Here is a 21,476-nt window from a genome sequence, read left to right as displayed (position 1 = left end):
TTACTAGGTAATTTTCTTATTAACCATTTATTTACTTAGTGACATAGCAAAACTTATTCATTATTATATAAAAAAATCATACAAATGATCACCTCGAACACTGAATAATGTTTTAATATGCATTTATTAAATATCTTAAAATGTTATCTATACAGAAGTAGGCAATAAATATAACAGATCAAATCGATATAAGAGTACAAATTAGTTTAATTAAATTCTTGCCTGTTTTACTTAAGTATAATTTTTTTCACATACATGATATTTTTAAATAATTTCGTGTTGGCGTGAAATATGAATTAAAAAAAAGACGTTGCATTCCGGGAGTGCCGGCAGAAGTGAAAACTTGATTATTAACGTTCCGCATGTTTGATATTTTGGAATGGTATCCGTCTTACGCATGGAATATAGAATATAAGGGCTAAAAAAAAATCCGTCTTACGCTTTTTCGATCAGGCCACGTGTCCTGACGCGAGTTTAAGATTTTATACCCAACGCCGCTAAAGAAGTTGTCACTTCAAAAAATACATTCTGACAAACACAGAAACCCCTCATTCTGTTTTTTTGAAAATGGTTAAAAAGTTTAAATTTACGCATGAAAACTTAAAATTACACATAGATAATGAAACAACGAAATCACATTCACCATTCCACCCACTCAATCGTTCATTTAAATTTGTTAATAATTTTTCTTGTTATTCTATGCTCTATGGTCTAACAGCTGGTGGCCAACAATTATCTCCATAGACCATGACACTTCACGTCCATGGTCTACATATCCTGCTCCTGGTCCTGATCCTGGTCGTGCTGGTCGTCCGCGAGGCTCGCGTACGTGTATTTAAGCAGATAGTGCTTGCGGGGGTCGCGGGCGAAGTCCTGCAGCTCCGGGAGGGAAAGCAGCTGCTCTAGCGGTGGGAGGAGCACTTCTATGTCCGAACCTGTTGACAAATTGTTGTTTTTTATTTGGATATCAGTTAAGTATTAGTGCTTATCTGTACGTCTGTATAATTTAAAAGTATTATAAACTAAATAATTATGTCAAAATTTTTCAAAATTGCATGATACGATATCCGTTTGAAAAACATCCTATTTTGAATGTCATGCATAATTCAAGAAGAACTGGAATTCTTGATAATGAACCAATAAAAAATCCAGATGAAATTATATTTTGTGAACCAATAACAACAGTAAAAAAAACGACGTGTGGCACTCGGGGACTGCCGCGGTAAAGCTATTGCACGCTATGCCTTCAAGCCATACCTCGGCCCGTCGGAGTGGGAAGCGTGAGGTTTTTTCGTTACGGAATTTCTCGATTCGGTCCCCGCGCTCAAGGCCCGCGATAGAAGCTATGCAATAGCTCAAAAACGCATATTTTTTTCAAAATGACAAAAGTATAACAATAAACGGACCCATAAGGTTGAGCAGGTCGAGCAGGCGGTAGAACATCGTGGCCTGCACGCAGAGCTGCGGCTCCTCCCCGCCGCCGCTCCACTCCTCGCACAGGATGGACGCGCTCCAGATCTACACATTTCAATTTATTACAACATTTTTATCGCTCGTACTTATTAATTATTTTAAAAGGTTGAAAAATTGATCGTATTATGGTATTTTACTGAACGGTAAAACGCGAAAGTTACGATAATATACGATTTTTTGCAGTATACGCCTACAGCTAAAAATTACTGAAAATAAATTTAGATATCTAGTACACTACAACAATACTATAATAAGAGAGCATTTGAATAATGTTAGTAATTTTATATTTCCCACAAACTTCATTCAACATTATAATCCAAAACCCGATTGAAATCAATTATTTTTTTTTTACAAAACTCGTACCTTGAGTCGCAAATGATCTCTCACTTCAGGATCTTCCACGAAGTCGGTGAGATCGAGCGCCTTCTTGTAGTCGTACTCTGTTAACGCCTTGATGTCACTGTCCAGGTACATCTGTGAATTGTGACACGAATTAATATTGAATTTGATATTTTTGGTTTTATGACATTTAAATGACCGGAAGGAAGTTAGCGCGGAAAGTTTATTTTTTTTAATTATTAATATCTCAAAAAATTGCTCCTTTAATGCTCCATCAGAATCTGTAATTGCTCCACTTCTATAATTATTAGTTTATTTATAATTAATTTAAAAAAAATCCAAATACTGAAAACTTGATTACCCTATAGAATGAAAAATATTCACAAAAAAATTGCTCCCGATTTGCTCTATCAATTACAAAAAAAAATATTTAATTTTGATAATTTTTACAATAATTAATTGAAAAAATATGTTTGCATAATAAACTACTGCGCTGTGACGTCATCAATTATTGTCGTTGCGACGCATAAGGGCCATATTTACATGTATCAGCACTGCAGCGATATCTGTAGACCTTAATGTTTATGTTTTTTTTATTTATATTATTTACTAGATTTCCGCCCGCGGCCTCGCCCGCGTTTTCAAAGGAAAACCCGCATAGTTCCCGTTCCCGTGGGATTTCCGGGATTGCGTCATTTTCTCGAGATAGCCTATGTCCTTTCTCGGGTATCAAAATATCTCCATACCAAATTTCATGAAAATTGGTTCAGTAGTTTAGCGTGATTGAGTAACAGACAGACAGACAGAGTTACTTTCGCATTTATAATATTAGTATGGATAGTGATTGAGTCAACAATAGAATAACAAGTGTAAGTACTATTTTATTCAATTATAATGAACAATTAATAAATATTTCTACTGTCAATCATCATCAAAGTATTAAATTGGTATTAATAATTGAATTTGAATTTCTGTTTACTATAAGAAAAATTAATATGCACTTTTTATTTCAGGGTGTGAAGGGATTCAGTCAAGGAGTTTTATATTATTGAAGAGTGGTAATTATTTAGAAGTAGGGTTCGCGAAAAAAATTGAGCCCTACTTTTATATAATCACCTGAAAATTTTTCACTAGAGTATAAATGATTCTTTATAATTATACAGGGTGTCCCAGAAGTCGACGTCAAGCCGAAATTTTTATTTTTATCTTTCTGATAACTAGTGTGGTGTAGCCTGTCAGAAAATTTCGGCATGACGTCGACTTCTGGGACACCCTGTATAAAGAATTATTTTTGACAATAGGTTTTACATAAAAATTTTACTTATTACATAAATTAATTATTGAGTTTCATCTAGCAAAAGTTGAAAGAAACAGATATTATTATGTATTTAAAATCATTCTTATTATAGGTATGTTTATAAACATTTCCCTACCCATCCCTAAACTCGCATATTACGTTTATTCGTATTATTAAAACTTCAAGTAATTTTTTTAATTAATTTGTGTTTCAGTCGCTTGTTTCAACTTTCGATGTCAAGTTGCTATCGTTTGCGGGAACTATGCGGGTTTTCCTTTGAAAACGCGGGCGAAGCCGCGGGCGGAAATCTAGTAAATAATATAAATAAGAAAACATAAACATTAAGGTCTACAGATATCGCTGCAGTGCTGATACATGTAAATATGGCCCTTATGCGTCGCAACGACAATAATTGATGACGTCACAGCGCAGTAGTTTATTATGCAAACATATTTTTTCAATTAATTATTGTAAAAATTATCAAAATTAAATATTTTTTTTTTTGTAATTGATAGAGCAAATCGGGAGCAATTTTTTTGCAAAAATTTTTTTTAAGAAAAGTGTATATTTTTCATTCTATGTGGAAATCAAGTTTTCAGTATTTGGATTTTTTTTAAATTAATTATAAATAAACTAATAATTATAGAAGTGGAGCAATTACAGATTCTGATGGAGCATTAAAGGAGCAATTTTTTGAGATATTAATAATTAAAAAAAATAAACTTTCCGCGCTAACTTCCTTCCGGTATTTAAATGCTATATAAGAATTAATATTATTCTTTTACAGGGTGGCTCTGAAATACGTTGACAACTTATTTTACGATTTATTTTATTTTTATTTTACACAGTATAATTGTGACTACTAAATAATAAAAATACAGTATTATTTGAATGTAAATATCTATTTATTTTCAAAATAACCACCTTTAGCTTTAATACAAAGGCGTAAACGTTTTCTGAAGTTTTCAACGATTTTCCGTACCTCCTCTTGAGATATTTTGTCCCACTCACAAGTAAGTGTTGCCTTCAGCGCGTCTACACTTCTGTGTGAAGTTGCACAGGCCCTCGCCTCTAGAATTGATCATACGCTGAAATCCATTTGATTAAGATCTGGTGAAAAGGGAGGCCATTCCTTGGAACTTATGAACTCTGGGAAATGGTCCATACATCACTACTGCACATTTGAGGCCCTGTGAGATGGAGCAGAGTCCTGTTGAAAAGTCCACGGTTGGTCACCGAAGTGCTGCTGGCTCCAAGGAAGAACTATACTCTCCAAAATATCGCGTCGGTATATTTCTTGATTCACTTTCACACCTTTTTTTACGAAAACGAGAGGAGTTTTGCCTGTTGAGCAATTGCCACGCCAAACCATGACTGAATCCGGTTTTTGCCGAAGGGGGATAATTGCTGTGGCTCCACAGTGACTAGAAGAGTAAACTATATCATTTTGGCGGTTATGAGACTGCTCAATTTGAAAAAATTTTCATCTCTGAAAAAAATATTTTTCCACGCTTCACCAGCGGAGCGCGCTTTCAGTAAGCGACATCTTTCAAGGCGTATTTTTTATCTTTATCATCCAACCGCTGTGCTTATCGCAGCTTGTATGCTGTTAACTTGAGCTCATTTTTAACAACTCGTTGTAACGTTGAATGACTTGCAACTAAGTCTCGATCCATTTTTCTTACCTCGGCTTGTGAATTGCGGGTCAATCTTTGTTTGACGATATGTCGAAGCCTAGGCGTCCTCACAGTTATTTTTCTGCCTCTTCCCAGACGGTCACCAAGATGGCCAAGCTCATCAAAGCGTTTAATAGCAGAAGAAAATAACTGCCGACTGATACCGAGAAGTCGCACTACCTCGCACTGCCGCTTACCAGCCTCATGTAAGGATATTATTGCACCTCGTTGAGCAGACATAGTAAAAAATGACTAATTTTAAATTTATTCTCTTCACAAATAACGTTAAATTGGTGCCAAAACATGTGAAAATAATAATAAAAAAACAATAGCAACGCAGCATGTCCCATTTTTGAAATTTATTATTTTGAATTTTGTCAACTTAATATAGAACCACCCTGTAAAATCACTCAGAGCGCTTCCCTATCCTACTATAATATTATAAATGCGAAAGTTTGTGAGGATGGATGTGTACGTGTATGTCTGTTACTCTTTCACGCAAATACTACGATTAACACATAGGATAGGTCTCCCGGAAATCTCACGGGAACGGGAACTAAGTTGGGTTTTTCTTTGAAATCGCGGGCAAACCCGCGGGCGTTTAGCTATTTGTACTATAAATAAAAAAAACACACCTGCACAAGGTCCTGCGGCGCGTGTCTCCTCTCAGCCGCGTGCTGCAGCTGTGCGGGCAGCGCGCGGTGGTGTGCGGCCAGCGCCAGTAACTCGTCCGCGCGCTGCCATGCCGGCTTGCTCTCCGCCGGCTCCACCGAGTCGTCCGCGTACAGGCACAGCTTGCTGAGTGACGCCATCGTCTGCACACAAGATATTGGTAATGTAAATAGACAAACAAGTGATAACTGCGTTAAAAACAACCGCCTTCAAACTTGCACTTGCAAAAATGCCCATAAAATAAAAACTACTGGGCCTATCCGAATAAAAATTTTATGGGACCAATTCGACACCATCCCGCATCGAACAAAAAAAGAATCACGTAAATCGGTTCAGAAACCTCGGAATAATCGGTGTACATACATAAAAAAAACACATACCGGCCGAATTGATAACCTCCTCCTTTTTTTGAAGTCGGTTAATAATGTATGTTTAATTTAAAGTTAGATTTAATTTATGGATAATAGAATCTGCGTATTCTTTCAACAACAGCGAATATATTAACTAAATGGAAATTGCGTTTAATCATTTTTAAATTTTAGATAATTTAAAACAAGACCAACTAAAACATTGCAAGCGATTAATATGAATTAAATTATTTTATTACTAGCTGCATTCCGCGGTTTCAACTGCGTTGCTCCGCGTTTGCTGGTTTTAGCGTGATGATATTATATAGCCTATAGCCTTCCTCGATTAATGGGCTATCTGACATCGAAATATTTTTTCAAATCAGACCAGTAGTTCCCGAGATTAGCGCATTCAAAGAAACAAACACTCTTCAGCTTTACAATATAAGTATAGATTTTTTGCGATATACTATGCAATAGCACATGTATACAACAAGAGCACTAACCGCCATCCTATCCACGGATTCCTCGTCGTCCGCCATATCCAGCAGCACGGGCGCGGCGTCCCCGTGCGGCGCGCGAGCTAGTGCGTGCAGCGCGCACAGCTCGCGGCGGGCGGGCGCAGCTCGCAGCCAGCGGCCCAGCGAGCTGGCCCGGCGCGCGCCCAGCGAGCGCAGCAGCAGCGCCCGCCACTCGCCCGGCCCGGACGCGAGCAGACCGAACGCGCTCTCCGATATGCCCTGCGGAAACAATTACTTTTTTTTTTTTAATTTGAAAGAAGTTTTTTTCTTCTCTTTTCAAAGATTGTTTTTTCATTCATAAATGCCGTATTTTTATATAAGATTCTTATTTTTAAAGACTCAAACATTTGAAAGTACGACGTTTCACAAATTTTAGGCCCAGTTTCACCAAGCTCTGTTAGTTAGTTTAACACGTTGTTAACTCTTTTAACGGGACATCAATGTAAGAGAGTGTCCCACCATGACCTAATCGAGGTTTAGTTTCCTTAACACGGCATCATATTTAATTACTGGCATAGAGGCTCTTTAGACCCGATTTCACCAATATTTTCTAAATCAGAGATTTATTAATCGAGCTTCAAAATAAACATGTATTTTAACATCGTTGTCAACTCTTCAGGTCCCAAGAAGGAAATCTAACAGCCGTTTATCAAATCGACCTTTAACTGAGCGACTCACGAATCATTCATTCGTATTTTAAACCGCCCGAAACAAAATGTCATAGTTGACAATGCCATAGTTTCGCACATTAGGGCTATTTGTTCTAGTTGTATAATAACTGTCATGTTTGGTAATTCGACTAAATCGAGATGTTCTGATACAGTATAAAATTTAATAATCATGTAGTAACTTTTACGTTTACTGGTTTATATGTCAAACGATTTGGTCGTTACCATGGTTACAAATGTTTGATGTTATTAATTGGAGATTGTTTTGTTGTGATTTTTCTTGTGTTATTTTAATTTTATTTTGAGTTGAATAAATACAATAATGTTGAAGAAAAATCGCGGTTCAATTTCACTTGGTAGAAGGTAAACTGGATCTGATTGAAATTACGAAAAAAAATTCGGAGTCCGAAGGAAAGTGGAGAGATATCTCATACTAGAAGAGCAATTAACAAGAAAAATAAAGACAAAGATAAAAGAAAGCAGTAAATTAATAGTAAATTCTTGTTCGTAATAACCTAGTATCTAGTTGTTATAACCAATTTATTGAATGATGTTGATAGGTACAATCTAAGGGTACAATAAAAATGTTTTATAAAAACACAAGTTTTATTTATTTAGGTAACTAACATGAAAAATTACATATTTCTATAACAATGTCACATTTAAATTAAATTAGGATCATCATCATCGTCAGCCCATATACCTTCTCACTGCTGGGACATGGGATTGGTAGTGCTAACTTAAACTTAAACACGGTAAGGGATCAGGTCATTATCCACCACGCTATCTTATGATATGTCGGTTTCCTCACAATGTTTTTCACCACTGAGCCATCACTGCACTGCACTACAATAAGCAGTTGGTCTGTAGGTGAAACTGATTGATTCCTAAAACAGAATTTAAAATTAAGATAAGTAGGTAGGTACATTTCATAATCATGAGGAGGCCTGAGCCTTACCTGAGTAGTGGTGAAGTTTACATTTGAAGTACCTATATTGGTAATCAATACTAGATTTGACATGACTCACAGGATTATTATGGTTTAATTGAAAATAATACAGTATGTAGGAAGGAACCTTTTATGCACATAAATATAAATATTACCTCACGAGATAGTTTTACTTACAGATCCGACGGTTATTCGAGTTTATCTTCAATTAATTGCAATACTTCCAAAACCGATTGTTTTGATAAACGAAATCTTGTACTAAAATCAACATCATCATATTCTACGAAACAATGACGACCTCTTTATAAATTCTGGGCCGTCGCGTTCGCACTATATAATCCAAATTATACAAATCATCCAACACATATTCATTTTCAAAAATAAAATAGTATGCAGAGTCCATCTTGACAGCAAGAAAACATCAAATCATTTTTTCTAATCGCTTGTTAAAAATTTAAGGCCCAGTTTCACCAAGCTCTGTTAGTTAGTTTAACACGTTGTTAACTCTTTTAACGGGACCACAGAATACATAATAGTAGCTAAACGCTACAGAACGGACACTCTCCGCCTCCCGCCAAAATTAAACACTTACCTCACCCCGCACGATCAGCCATAAAATGGTCCGTATTTTTCGGCAAGGACGATACGCAACGAAGATTGACAACATTAATCAAATTGACTTATAGTAATTTTATTATTTTGGATTTGTGATTATCGTTTTTCGTAGAAAATGGTTAGATATTGTGCTGTTTACGGATGTATTTCATCAGAAAAACGCGAATTTTTTTACGCTAGTCACAAATGTGCCAACCATAAAGCGTTAACACACACATTTACAGTCTCTACAGTGTGACTGTCAAAACGATAATTTTGTATGGAGTGTCCGGGGTGTGACGGGACATCAATGTAAGAGAGTGTCCCACCATGACCTAATCGAGGTTTAGTTTCCTTAACACGGCATCATATTTAATTACTGGCATAGAGGCTCTTTAAATTTTTAACAAGCGATTAGAAAAAATGATTTGATGTTTTCTTGCTGTCAAGATGGACTCTGCATACTATTTTATTTTTGAAAATGAAGATGTGTTGGATGATTTGTATAATTTGGATTATATAGTGCGAACGCGACGGCCCAGAATTTATAAAGAGGTCGTCATTGTTTCGTAGAATATGATGATGTTGATTTTAGTACAAGATTTCGTTTATCAAAACAATCGGTTTTGGAAGTATTGCAATTAATTGAAGATAAACTCGAACTCGAATAACCGTTGGATCTGTAAGTAAAACTATCTCGTGAGGTAATATTTATATTTATGTGCATAAAAGGTTCCTTCCTGCATACTGTATTATTTTCAATTAAACCATAATAATCCTGTGAGTCATGTCAAATCTAGTATTGAATACCAATACCAATTTTACTTTTTACTTTTACTTTTAGGTACTTCAAATGTAAACTTCACCACTACTCAGGTAAGGCTCAGGCCTCCTCATGATTATGAAATGTACCTACCTACTTATCTTAATTTTAAATTCTGTTTTAGGAATCAATCAGTTTCACCTACAGACCAACTGCTTATTGTAGTGCAGTGCAGTGATGGCTCAGTGGTGAAAAACATTGTGAGGAAACCGACATATCATAAGATAGCGTGGTGGATAATGACCTGATCCCTTACCGTGTTTAAGTTTAAGTTAGCACTACCAATCCCATGTCCCAGCAGTGAGAAGGTATATGGGCTGACGATGATGATGATCCTAATTTAATTTAAATGTGACATTGTTATAGAAATATGTAATTTTTCATGTTAGTTACCTAAATAAATAAAACTTGTGTTTTTATAAAACATTTTTATTGTACCCTTAGATTGTACCTATCAACATCATTCAATAAATTGGTTATAACAACTAGATACTAGGTTATTACGAACAAGAATTTACTATTAATTTACTGCTTTCTTTTATCTTTGTCTTTATTTTTCTTGTTAATTGCTCTTCTAGTATGAGATATCTCTCCACTTTCCTTCGGACTCCGAATTTTTTTTCGTAATTTCAATCAGATCCAGTTTACCTTCTACCAAGTGAAATTGAACCGCGATTTTTCTTCAACATTATTGTATTTATTCAACTCAAAATAAAATTAAAATAACACAAGAAAAATCACAACAAAACAATCTCCAATTAATAACATCAAACATTTGTAACCATGGTAACGACCAAATCGTTTGACATATAAACCAGTAAACGTAAAAGTTACTACATGATTATTAAATTTTATACTGTATCAGAACATCTCGATTTAGTCGAATTACCAAACATGACAGTTATTATACAACTAGAACAAATAGCCCTAATGTGCGAAACTATGGCATTGTCAACTATGACATTTTGTTTCGGGCGGTTTAAAATACGAATGAATGATTCGTGAGTCGCTCAGTTAAAGGTCGATTTGATAAACGGCTGTTAGATTTCCTTCTTGGGACCTGAAGAGTTGACAACGATGTTAAAATACATGTTTATTTTGAAGCTCGATTAATAAATCTCTGATTTAGAAAATATTGGTGAAATCGGGTCTAAATCTACAGCACACCCCGGACACTCCATACAAAATTATAGTTTTGACAGTCACACTGTAGAGACTGCAAATGTGTGTGTAAACTCTTTATGGTTGGCACATTTGTGACTAGCGTAAAAAAAAATTCGCGTTTTTCTGATGAAATACATCCGTAAACAGCACAATATCTAACCATTTTCTACGAAAAACGATAATCACAAATCCAAAATAATAAAATTGCTTTAAGTCAATTTGATTAATGTTGTCAATCTTCGTTGCGTTTCGTCTAAAGACGTCGTTGGTATCGTCCTTGCGGGGAAATGGGTACCATAACATGTCTGATCGTGCGGGGTGAGGTAAGTGTTTAATTTTGGCGGGAGGCGGAGAGTGTCCGTTCTGTAGCGTTTAGCTACTATTATGTATTCTGTGTCTACAGTAAGAAAATAACTGCTAAATGATAATCTGCGTTTTCATCGTTACATCAGCTCGAAGGACCAAAAATAAATATCCAAATTTACCTTTAAGTTACATATTTTTTATTAATTTTTTAGTTATAAAACCCATACCTGCTGCTCGTACTTGTCGAGGTACGCGTGTAACTGATCGAGTCGTCGCGCACGCACACACATGTCCACCAATAGTTCTAACTCTAGGAATTTCTCTGCTAATGCTGCTGCTCGTTCCAACTGGCCTTCAGTAACTGGTGATAAAAATATATTTTATTTTATTTTTATCTATACTCTGTTGGGATACTCAAGAAACATTTCAGTGTTATAAATACAAAATTAATAAAATTAGACAAGAATCATAGAAACTTTATCATAAAGCGAGATAATAATTATATTGGTGTGTCACAAATATGCATATATTATTTACAGTAAAACGTTGTTTTGGTTGGCAAGTACAAAATTGCACACATCACCAAAATACATTTTTATTAATGCACACCATAAGGCTGTATGAGGTCGCGACGCAGCGTCTGATATACACGCGGCGCGTGCGCAGCGAGCGGTTCCGCAGCTGCCAGCAGCAGGTCTGCGAGTGACGCCGCGCCTTCTAGCACTTGCGCGCGTAATGTTGCGTCGCCGCAGTTGTGCGCCACTTGCCTGTTGAGATAGAGATTATTTAGAAAAAAAATTTTTTTTTTGGAAACAACATTAGATCAAAGTAAAGCAATTTTCTAAGATTTTTTCTTTAAAAACGTTCTCGTTTAAGTTATTCATCTGTTTACAAGTGAAAGCAATTACACAAGTCACTGAAAATTTATTTATTTACAGTACTCCCAAACTAATAATGCGCATAGAAAAATTCGTCACTGTTCGGCAACTGTCATATTCCTAATTGTAATATTTGTATGTATATAGAGTGCTTAAATGTATTTTCTTCATGCATAGTTTATTAGAATTATGAGTTTTATTGTGATTTTATGGTAAAAGAGATAAGTAACGAAATTTGTTTCGATAATTCAATGTAAGTTATTAGCGAGGATAAGCCACACGATTGTGAATATATATTTGATGTATTGATTTACTTGGAAAATTCTATACTTAGAACTATTAACGTGTCTTACTAACGCTGGCGTAATGATGGATGTATGGAAGGTTAAAATAAGACAAAGTTTGTATAAAAAAAAAAAACATGATTTTCAAACACTGATTTACATTTAAATTGTGAAATCTAATCATTAAAATCTCAGTCCAAAGGATTTACAGAATCAGGGATTATCTCTATTTCTGATGTCGTAGAATGATCAGAACTTTCATTATGCTCTTATTAATTTTCACTTTCTCCACTGCTATCTGCTACCTATGTAAATAATCATTATACTGGACTAAGAGGGATATGTAACAGCAGCTCTATATAATTCCATTCAGAGATAATACGTGCTGTCACCACCAATATACTATAAAGACGACTGACGGATTTTTGAATTTTTTGACTGACAGGCTACCGTTACCTATCGCCTGAATTATTGTTTTCGATTGTGTATGACTCTGAATTGACTCCAATTTCTTTCAAACAAGGTGCAAGACGCAAGTGCATTGTTTAGGGCACTTACGATTCAATGATTCGGGGTGATTCGGGTGTTTCTGGAAATACGATAATTAGCGAAGATCTGCATGCGCATTATTAATTTTGGAGTACTGTATTTAAATATTGAATGAAAGTTCACTCTATCATATTATAAAAGTGAAATGAGGTAATATTACTATTTTTTCATATCATGTACAGAACTCACGTGACGACGTGCGTGTGGTACTTGGCGAGCGCGGGCAGGTCTGAGCGCGCGCTGAGCAGCAGGCACGGCTCGCCCGACCCCGGCCCCGCACCCCCCGCACCCGAACCCGCGCCCCCCGCACCCCCCGCACCCTCCGCCATCTCCGCCTCGCTCCACGACATCCATTGGGACACGCTCTTCTGCATATCGTTGAGGATCGTCTGCGGAGTGTACGTTGTGTAAATTTTTGGATTTGTTATTAATTTTTCAACATGAAGTTATAATTTTCGTCAAATCGATTTTGATGAAAATTATAACTTCATGTTGAAAATCCTCATGACTTATTGAAGAGATATTCCATATTCTTTATAATTTAGAGTTTTGTTTGTCACGTTTAATTAAAAAATCCACTTTGCCACGGCATCACGTGTCTGTGTGTGTCTGTGTGTGTGTGTGTGTGTGTGTGTGTGTGTGTGTGTGTGTGTCTGTGTGTGTGTGTGTGTGTGTGTGTGTGTGTGTGTGCGTGTGTGTGTGTGCGTGTGTGTGCACGTACGGTGAGCGCGTGCAGCGCGTGGTGCGCGTGTTGCGCGGCGGCGCGCGCGTCGTGCGGCGCGGGCAGCGCGGGCAGCGCGCGGCACACGCGCAGCACGCGCGTCACGCGGCGCAGCACCACGTGTGTGTGTGTGTGTGCACGTACGGTGAGCGCGTGCAGCGCGTGGTGCGCGTGTTGCGCGGCGGCGCGCGCGTCGTGCGGCGCGGGCAGCGCGGGCAGCGCGCGGCACACGCGCAGCACGCGCGTCACGCGGCGCAGCACCACGTCCGCGGCGCTCAGCGAGCCCGCCGCCAGCGCCTCCGACACCTCCGGCTCCTCCTCCTCCGAACGCGTCACCACCTGCGCACATACATACTTCATACTTATTAAAAATATCATTTATCATAATTCAATTTTTAATTCCAAAATTTTTGAATATTAAAACACAAAAACGTACAATCACAAACGATTTCAAACTCACATGCTGCATGGCGGCGTCCACGAGCGGCGCGCCGGCCTGGTGCAGGCGCTGCAGCGCGCGCGCCGCCGCCAGCCGCGCCGCCAGCGAGCCCAGCGCCTGCGCGGTGCTCACGCAGCCCGACCCGCTCTCTGCACACGCATACACATACATTTTACACATGTTTTACTTTTAAGATGTGTTTGCAAATCAAATACAATAAATAATTAAAATATGGTTGTTTTATTATCATGGAAATTGTGATTTATAATCCTACTAATATTATGAGGATGGATGTATGTATGTTTGTTACTCTTTCACGCAAACAATACTGAACCGATTACAATTAAAATTTGGTATGCTGACCTAAAAAAAAGACAAGCTACTTTTATCCCGGAAATCCTACAGGAACGGAAACTATTTTCTTGGGAAACATGAGCGAAGCCGCAAGCGAAAATCTAGTCTATCTATATAATCTGCGCGCACACATACCCTTGCTGACTTGTGCGAGGCGCCGGAAGAGGCCGGCGGCGCGCAGGAAGTGCACGAAGAGCGTGAAGGCGCGCTGCTTGTCGCGCAGCTGCCCCGCCGCGTGCAGCGCGCCCGAGCTGCCCAGCGCCACGCGGCTGCTGCCCGACCGGATGCGCCATCTAACCAAACAAACATAATACTTAACAAAAAAATCACAATAAATCATTTTGAATTTGAATTTTTACTCAAACTATTTTTCATCATTTTGAAGTAAAACTTCTTAAGGCGCGTTGAGGGTAAAATTTCAAGGTCGCGTCATGGCAATACCATCATGTCATGGAGTAAGGCGACGATTTTTGTATCTTTAAAACTTGCCAAAAAAGTTTCACATCTGACCCACACACTTTATATTTAGGTACGTAAGATGCGTGCGCGTATGCACGCAGCCGCACCTGGGATCGCCCGCGGGCACGTCGTCCAGCATCTCCGTGGCCAGCGCCAGCACGGTGCGGTCGAGCGGCGCGTCCACATCCCCGGCGGCTCGGTGCGGGAACAGCTCGGCCAGCACGCGCGCCGCGCCCCCGCCCCCGCCCCCGCCCCCGCCCCCGCGCCGCACGTGCAGTAGGAACGCTAGCTTCAGCTTGCCCACCGCGTCTGTTGTTATGTCGCTTAGCTGGAATTATAGTACACTCTGTGCTATAGTTCTCTGTATTGGCCTTACTCTGTACACTCCTTTGACTGCAGTTATTAAAATTAACGGGTAAACTTTGATATAATAACGTGTTGTTATGTCGCTTAAAAGACCGTTACAAATACCTTGTTCTTTTTGACAGATGTAAATATTTGTGATCAACATATTTTTGTAACATTATTTTTAAGAATTGTTAAAATGAAAAAAATATTATTCTTATTTAAAATTCAAAATAAATATAAACACCTACCTCATTTGGATCTATCTCGTAGAATGTGAGGTTTCCTTCGTACATATCCGAGGGACATGGTGACCCCATCGGACTGCCGCTGAATGATCTGTTGGAATATAAGTTATATTAATTACTAGGTACATAATGTTTTCTGAAATTTAATATTTTACATAACTAAAGTGTATTAGTTTTTAAATTAATATGTTAAATGATCTGACAGGTGCAATCTTAGATACCAATCGGCGCATGAATACGGACAACGATTCTACCTCAATTTTTTTATACGATCCTTTTCAAATGGTCCTATTGATGATATAAATGCATGATATAAAAGCCTTATTTTTTAAACCTTAAATTTTTTTTACAATTGCAAGAATTGTTATTTCCCAACTGGACAATTTTTTATATTCTTTATAAAGTTCTAAATCCGTATCTCGTGTGTAGATGTACATATTGTGTTGAAATAATAGAATGTCGCCCTCACTGCGGCGGGTGGGCGTGGTGCGGCGCGCGCAGGCGCAGCAGGCCGTGCTTGCGCGTGAACAGCGCGGCGCCGCACGCGCCCAGCACGCGGTCGCCCTCCGCGCCCAGCTCCACGTGCTCCACCGCCTCCGCCGACACCGACGCTGCACAAATTAATAAAAAATAAATAAAATAAGCCTTTATTACTGCAAAAACATTACAAACTACTACAAAAATCTTATACTACTATATGCCGTAGACAATATTCCTTATTTATTTCTATATTATATTGTATATTATTTTAAACGTTTCTAAACTATTTTTCTCTGCACAAATTAATAATAAATATTTCAGGACAATTTTCACACACGGCACGATCTGATCCCATAGTAAGCTTTTCGCTTGTGTTATGGAAATCAGATGGCTGATAAACATACATAATACATATATATATTATATATTACTTTAAATAAATACAGTCAGGAAAAAATCCATAAGTCGGGAAAAATACGATAAGTCAGGAAAAATTTATATAAGTCAGGAAAATTTCCATAAGTCAGGAAAATTTCTATACGCCAGGAAAAATTATCTTTGCCGCAAAAATTTCTATAAGTCAGGAAAAATCCATAAGTCGGGAAAATAAATAACTAATAAGTCAGGAAAAATTTATTTACGTCTGGAAAATTTCCATAAGTCGGGAAAATTTCTATAAGCTTGAAAATTTCCATAAGTCCGGAAAATTACCATAAGAAAGGAAAATTTCTATGAACAAGGAAAATTTCTATATGTCAGGAAAATTTCTATACTTTAGGAAAATTTGCATAGATAAAGAAAATTTGTATAAGTCAGGAAAATTTCTATACGCCAGAAAAATTTAAGACAGGAAACATTCCATAAGTCCGGAAAATTTGTATACGTCCGGAAAATTTATATACGTCAGGAAAATTTTTATACGACAGGAAAAATTTTATACGTGAGGAAAATTTCTCTTTGCCGCAAAAATTTATACAAGTCAGGAAAAATCCATAAGTCGGGAAAATTTCTATACGTCAGGAAAAATTCTATAAGCCAGGGAAATTTCTATACGCAAGGAAAATTTCTATACGTCAGGAAAATTTCTATAAGACAGGAAAATTTCCATAAGTCCGGAAAATTTCTATACGCCAGGAAAATTTCTATAAACAAGGAAAATTTCTATAAGTCAGGAAAATTTCTATACATTAGGAAAATGTATATAGTAGATAAGGAAAATTTGTATAAATCAGGAAAATGTTTATAAGCCAGGAAAATTTCTATACGCCAGGAAAAGTACCATAAGAAAGGAAAATTTAAGACAGGAAACTTTCCATAAGTCCGGAAAATTTCTATACGTCAGGAAAATTTCTATGCATCGGGAAAATTTCTATAAGCCAGCAAAATTTCTATAAGCCAGGAAAATTTCTATACGTCAGGAAAATTTGTATAAGTCAGGAAAAATTATATACGCCAGGAAAATTTCTTTACGTCATGAAAAATTCTATAAGCCAGTAAAATTTCTATACGTGAGGAAAATTTAGCACACATACAGAAGGTAACTTGGATTAACTCCTTTCAAAACACGGTCGAAGCCGCGGGCGGAAATCTAGTGTTGTATATAAAATAAGTGAGTCGTTATAGAGTCATTGTGAAGATATTATAAAGTGAAGTCCCATGTCCCCGTAGTGGGGTAAGGGGCAGATGCATTATGCATACATCTGTTTCACTGATCGATTTTTCTTTAGGGACAAGTAGGTGATCAGCCTTCTGTGTCCTACCAGACCGAGACATTTTTTTTTCTTCGTCTCCACCGGGAATCGAACCCAGGACCCCTCGGTTCTACGCTCACGCGTCAACCACTGTACCAAGGAGGCGGTCAGATATTATAGAACACTATAACACCTTGACTCGCTACTTTATTGCCATAACACAATTTCTGGCAATTTGGTGACCCCAACAGAAGAATACTAGCAAAATGGCAATGGCAAACACAGCACAGCAAACGCAATACAGCTTGACAATTTAGAGTTTTCACTTGACATAATATATCTAAATATATGTTTCCATATTTTTTATTGACTGACCGTTGGCTTGGTTGGTAGTGGCCCTGCCTTCCAAGCCAGAGGTCGTAGGTTCGATTCCCACCCGAGGCAAATATTTGTGTGATGAACATTTGCTCTGTGTCTGGGTGTTAATAATCTATATAAGTACCTATTCATATAACATTATATATGTATGTTTATCAGCTATTTAGTTTCTATAACACAAGCGAAAGCTTAGTATTGAATCAGATTGTGCCGTGTGTGAAAATTGTTCTGGAATATATTATATTATATTTCAGTAAGCGCAGGCCCCACTCACGGTCGGCGGGCACGAGCGCCAGCGCGCTGGGCCAGTACAGCAGCGCGCGGGCGGGCGGCAGCGGCGCCAGCGGCACGCAGCGCGGCGGTTCGTCGCCCGCCCGCACCGCCACGCCGCACAGCGCCACCACGCGCGGGCTCTCCGGCTGCTCCACGCTCACTTGGGCTGCAGGGGGAAATGGACTTTATTGTGTGCGACATAAGGCATATTGTGTGATAAACATATTTTTTTTTGTTCACAACTTGAAATTGCCACAAACAGGCTTAAAAACTATTTACTAAACATTTGTGGTATAATTCCTAAATTAGTGAGCACATTGTGCATAGTGAAACTACTTATATTAACAGATAATAAACAAAATACATAATTAACAAATTATTATATTAGGTATGTTAATAAATTAAATAGCATAAAAAACCGAATTTGATAAATTAAAATAGTGAATTTTTCAAAAAAAACTTCTTAAAATATTCATTGAAAAGTGCAATATCTCACCTAATGCATAGCGCATGTCACTGGGTCGACTCTGGTTGAAGGCAGCCACCAGCACCACCAATAGCAACAACATCCGATCGCCGATCGGATGCACATCCAATGCCATAATCTCCATTGTGCTTGGCTCTCCTAGAATTGACAAATACAATTGTGAGTAATAATTATAATTAAGGAGATTAAAAGTTGTTTTTTTTTTTTATGAAATAAATCAATAGTATAGAATTTATTTATTACGATTTTTTAATATATTTATCAGTTGATATGTAAGTATTAGAATTTAATATTCTTTTTCTCACAAAAATGACAACTTATTTTCTTATTCTTGTCTTAAACAACTATGGTTGCCATGGATACCAGTTAGCATGGTCGCCATAGTAACCGCGGTTGTCATGGTTACCCACCGTGCGGCGCGAGGTGCGCGCGCGCGAACGCGTCCACGAGCGGTCTGCGCAGGTGGTGCTCGTGCAGGCCGGCGCCGCCCCACAGCTGCAGCAGCGGCCCGCCAGCCACCATGCACACTAGCTCCGAGTTATCCTCCTCGCTGCTGCCGAGCGGCGGCAGGATCACAACACCTACAAGCTTCTGTGAAGTTTATCACAGATTCAAATCTAGATTACAGAAAATAACCATTAAATGTACTTATTCAAGAAACATTAATGAAAATAATATCATTATTTATTTATTAATTATTGGTAATAATCATATGCACACAGGTTATTTGTCCAATGCAACAGTGATTTAAAATTATTTACTAAAATTTAAAGAAAAAGCAACGGTTTAACAAATTTTATGTCAGTCAATTAACAAAATCTTGCAAACTTACAGTATCAGCATGAGCAGGCATGGAACCAAAGAAAAGCAGTGATACTCGTCGTCCAATACCACCGAGCCAGCCACTTGGTGGCCGTAGCATTTGGCATGTCACTGTGGGTCTGCCCTCTGTGAAAATTATAATATAATTAAGTACACATGATAAAAGCAACATTTTTCAATGGCTGTAATACACTGATTATTTTATTATTGTGATGTAAAAAAAAATTAATGAGTACCTTAATATGAAGAAACATTAATATTATTTTATTATCATAGTTTACATTATTTGATCAATGTCCAGTACTTATTTTTGTTCAACATTCTCAAATAAGATAAAAAATGTAATAAAACAAACATACCTCGGCTAGTATGAATCCTCACAAGCGTACATGTAGTTGTTGCCAGCAACAGAGACCCCACAGTAGCACCACTCTCATCTGTCCTTGCGACCAGTCGATCACACTCCTGCCCCGCCAGCTCACAGGTGATCTCACTGTACGCACCCTCCTGGCCGACAGAGGCCCAGTATCGTACCACACCCTCTGGTGATACTCCGACACATGATGGCATTGCCTGGAAGAAATTATTTTTTGAAAACATTGAATTTTTTAATATTTTTTTGTATAATTTCATAAGATGGTGAATTATTGTGATCAATAAACATCTGAGTGTATGATGTTCATCAAATTATTATTCATGTATATTCAAGATCAGAAAAAAATTAACACAAGTCAGTACTTTTATTACTGTTACATACTGTTAAGAAAATATATAACACACAGCAAGCACCAATAAAAAAAATGGTTCAAATATAATACGAACATGCACTCAGTTTTATCATAAAACAATAATTTTAATTGCATAAATATACAGATATTTGAGCCACTGAGTAATTATAAATATTATGATCTAAAATAACTAAACGTTATACCTGTTCATTATCTTCATAAAATATCATAACAAGATCAGCTTTATGTGCCAGGTCAGTCTGTGGTAAGGTTAATTCCCTTGCTGCAGTGGGACCTGATGATGATCCAGTAGCCTCTTGAGGCCAGGCAAGCACTCTCCGTCCCGTCACCACCCAGCACCAGCCACATGGTGACATCCGAACACTCACATCACCACTCGCTAAACAGAAATATAAAAAGTAGTAAATATTTAGAAGTTTACATTGTATATTTTGTGTATCTACCGCAAATAGTACATAATCATAATTATACTAAAAAATAAAAATACAAAAGTTACCAAATGTGAGCGCCTCTGTGACCATCACGGGTAAAGGCATGCCATACGTTTCAATGGTACTGTGACCAATCTTGTAAATGACATCACCCGATTCCTGCTGCGGAGACTGGGCATATTTGCTAAGATCAGACAGAACCATATTTTAAATAGGTTAACATTTTAAATCTTGCTATGCAACAACAATTTTAAAATATAAATAAGTATGTAATAGAAACCCAAAAGGTTAAGGTACCTTTGATTCTTCTTTGATGATGATAGTCCTATAGGCCTTCTGCCAGAAATAGATTGTCTTACTCTGGGAGAGAAGGGACTTTTCATTCCACCCGTGCTACTATAATCCATATTGTATTTTTAATAAAAACTCTGTATTTATCAAAATTTAATTAACCGCCACCCGCCTTTAAATCGATGATCACTTAATTTGACAGTTGACATTCGGACTCTGACAGCAAAATTGGCGTTTGTTTTTTTTTTTTCACTAAAGCAGCCGTGCAGCAGAGCATTCAGGTTTCCGAACAAGATTTAAAAAAAATTAAAATAAAAAAAGGTTTAATTTTTAAAAAGTTTGAAGTTTCAACATTTAAGGCTAAAAAATAGTATGAATAAATGATTAATAATTTTAAAATAATATCTGTTTATTGTTTGATAATTATTTCCTTCAATAATAAATTATTGCTATGCAGAAAAGGAGAAAAATTACTGCAGTAATATAAAATTATTTATAGCTGAACTTTTATTCTCATAATTCGGATTTGTCTATTCATTTGTGGTAAATAAAAACAACATCTATAATATACTAGCGGTCCGCCCCGGCTTCGCCCGTGGTACATATTAACGTTTTCTCTACATAAGAACCATCCTCGTACTTCAAGGAATATAATAAAAAAAGAATTATCGAAATCGGTTCAGCCGTTCTCGAGTTATGGAATTACAACGAAAAGTGGCATTGATTTTTATATATTAGATTATTTATTAAGCTTAAAACTCCTTTAAT

General features: G+C 37.3%; 1 protein-coding gene across 1 annotated transcript; it reads right to left on the bottom strand.

Annotated features, from left to right (window-relative positions):
• Positions 1-427: 427 nt before the first annotated feature.
• On the bottom strand, positions 428-20,886 carry LOC123699931 (nuclear pore complex protein Nup133). The gene is made up of 22 exons (XM_045646980.1): positions 20,715-20,886; positions 20,483-20,601; positions 20,169-20,365; positions 19,597-19,810; positions 19,248-19,363; positions 18,826-19,006; positions 18,425-18,553; positions 17,930-18,094; positions 15,576-15,717; positions 15,110-15,197; positions 14,621-14,841; positions 14,190-14,347; positions 13,722-13,849; positions 13,262-13,600; positions 12,730-12,929; positions 11,439-11,596; positions 11,057-11,190; positions 6,311-6,544; positions 5,421-5,600; positions 1,837-1,947; positions 1,407-1,518; positions 428-935 (listed from the first exon to the last, which is right to left on the bottom strand). The coding sequence occupies exons 1-22, from the start codon at positions 20,822-20,824 to the stop codon at positions 769-771; spliced, it is 3,603 nt and encodes a 1,200-aa protein (XP_045502936.1). The 5' UTR covers positions 20,825-20,886; the 3' UTR covers positions 428-768.
• Positions 20,887-21,476: the final 590 nt, after the last annotated feature.

Source organism: Colias croceus, chromosome 18, assembly GCF_905220415.1.
Source record: "Colias croceus chromosome 18, ilColCroc2.1".
Taxonomy (NCBI): Eukaryota; Metazoa; Arthropoda; class Insecta; order Lepidoptera; family Pieridae; genus Colias; species Colias croceus.
Note: the sequence above shows the minus strand (reverse complement) of the source record. Positions and strands in the feature narration are given on the sequence as shown.

Bases quoted from the DNA above. Each gene is read 5' to 3' on its own strand.
- LOC123699931 (XM_045646980.1), bottom strand. From the start codon at position 20,824: ATGGATTATAGTAGCACGGGTGGAATGAAAAGTCCCTTCTCTCCCAGA. The intron at 19,364-19,596 runs GTATGTTTGTTT...TAATTTTCACAG, and splicing joins GAGGATTCATACTAGCCGAG to AGGGCAGACCCACAGTGACA. The intron at 15,718-17,929 runs GTGAGTGGGGCC...TAATTTGTGCAG, and splicing joins GGCGCTCGTGCCCGCCGACC to CGTCGGTGTCGGCGGAGGCG.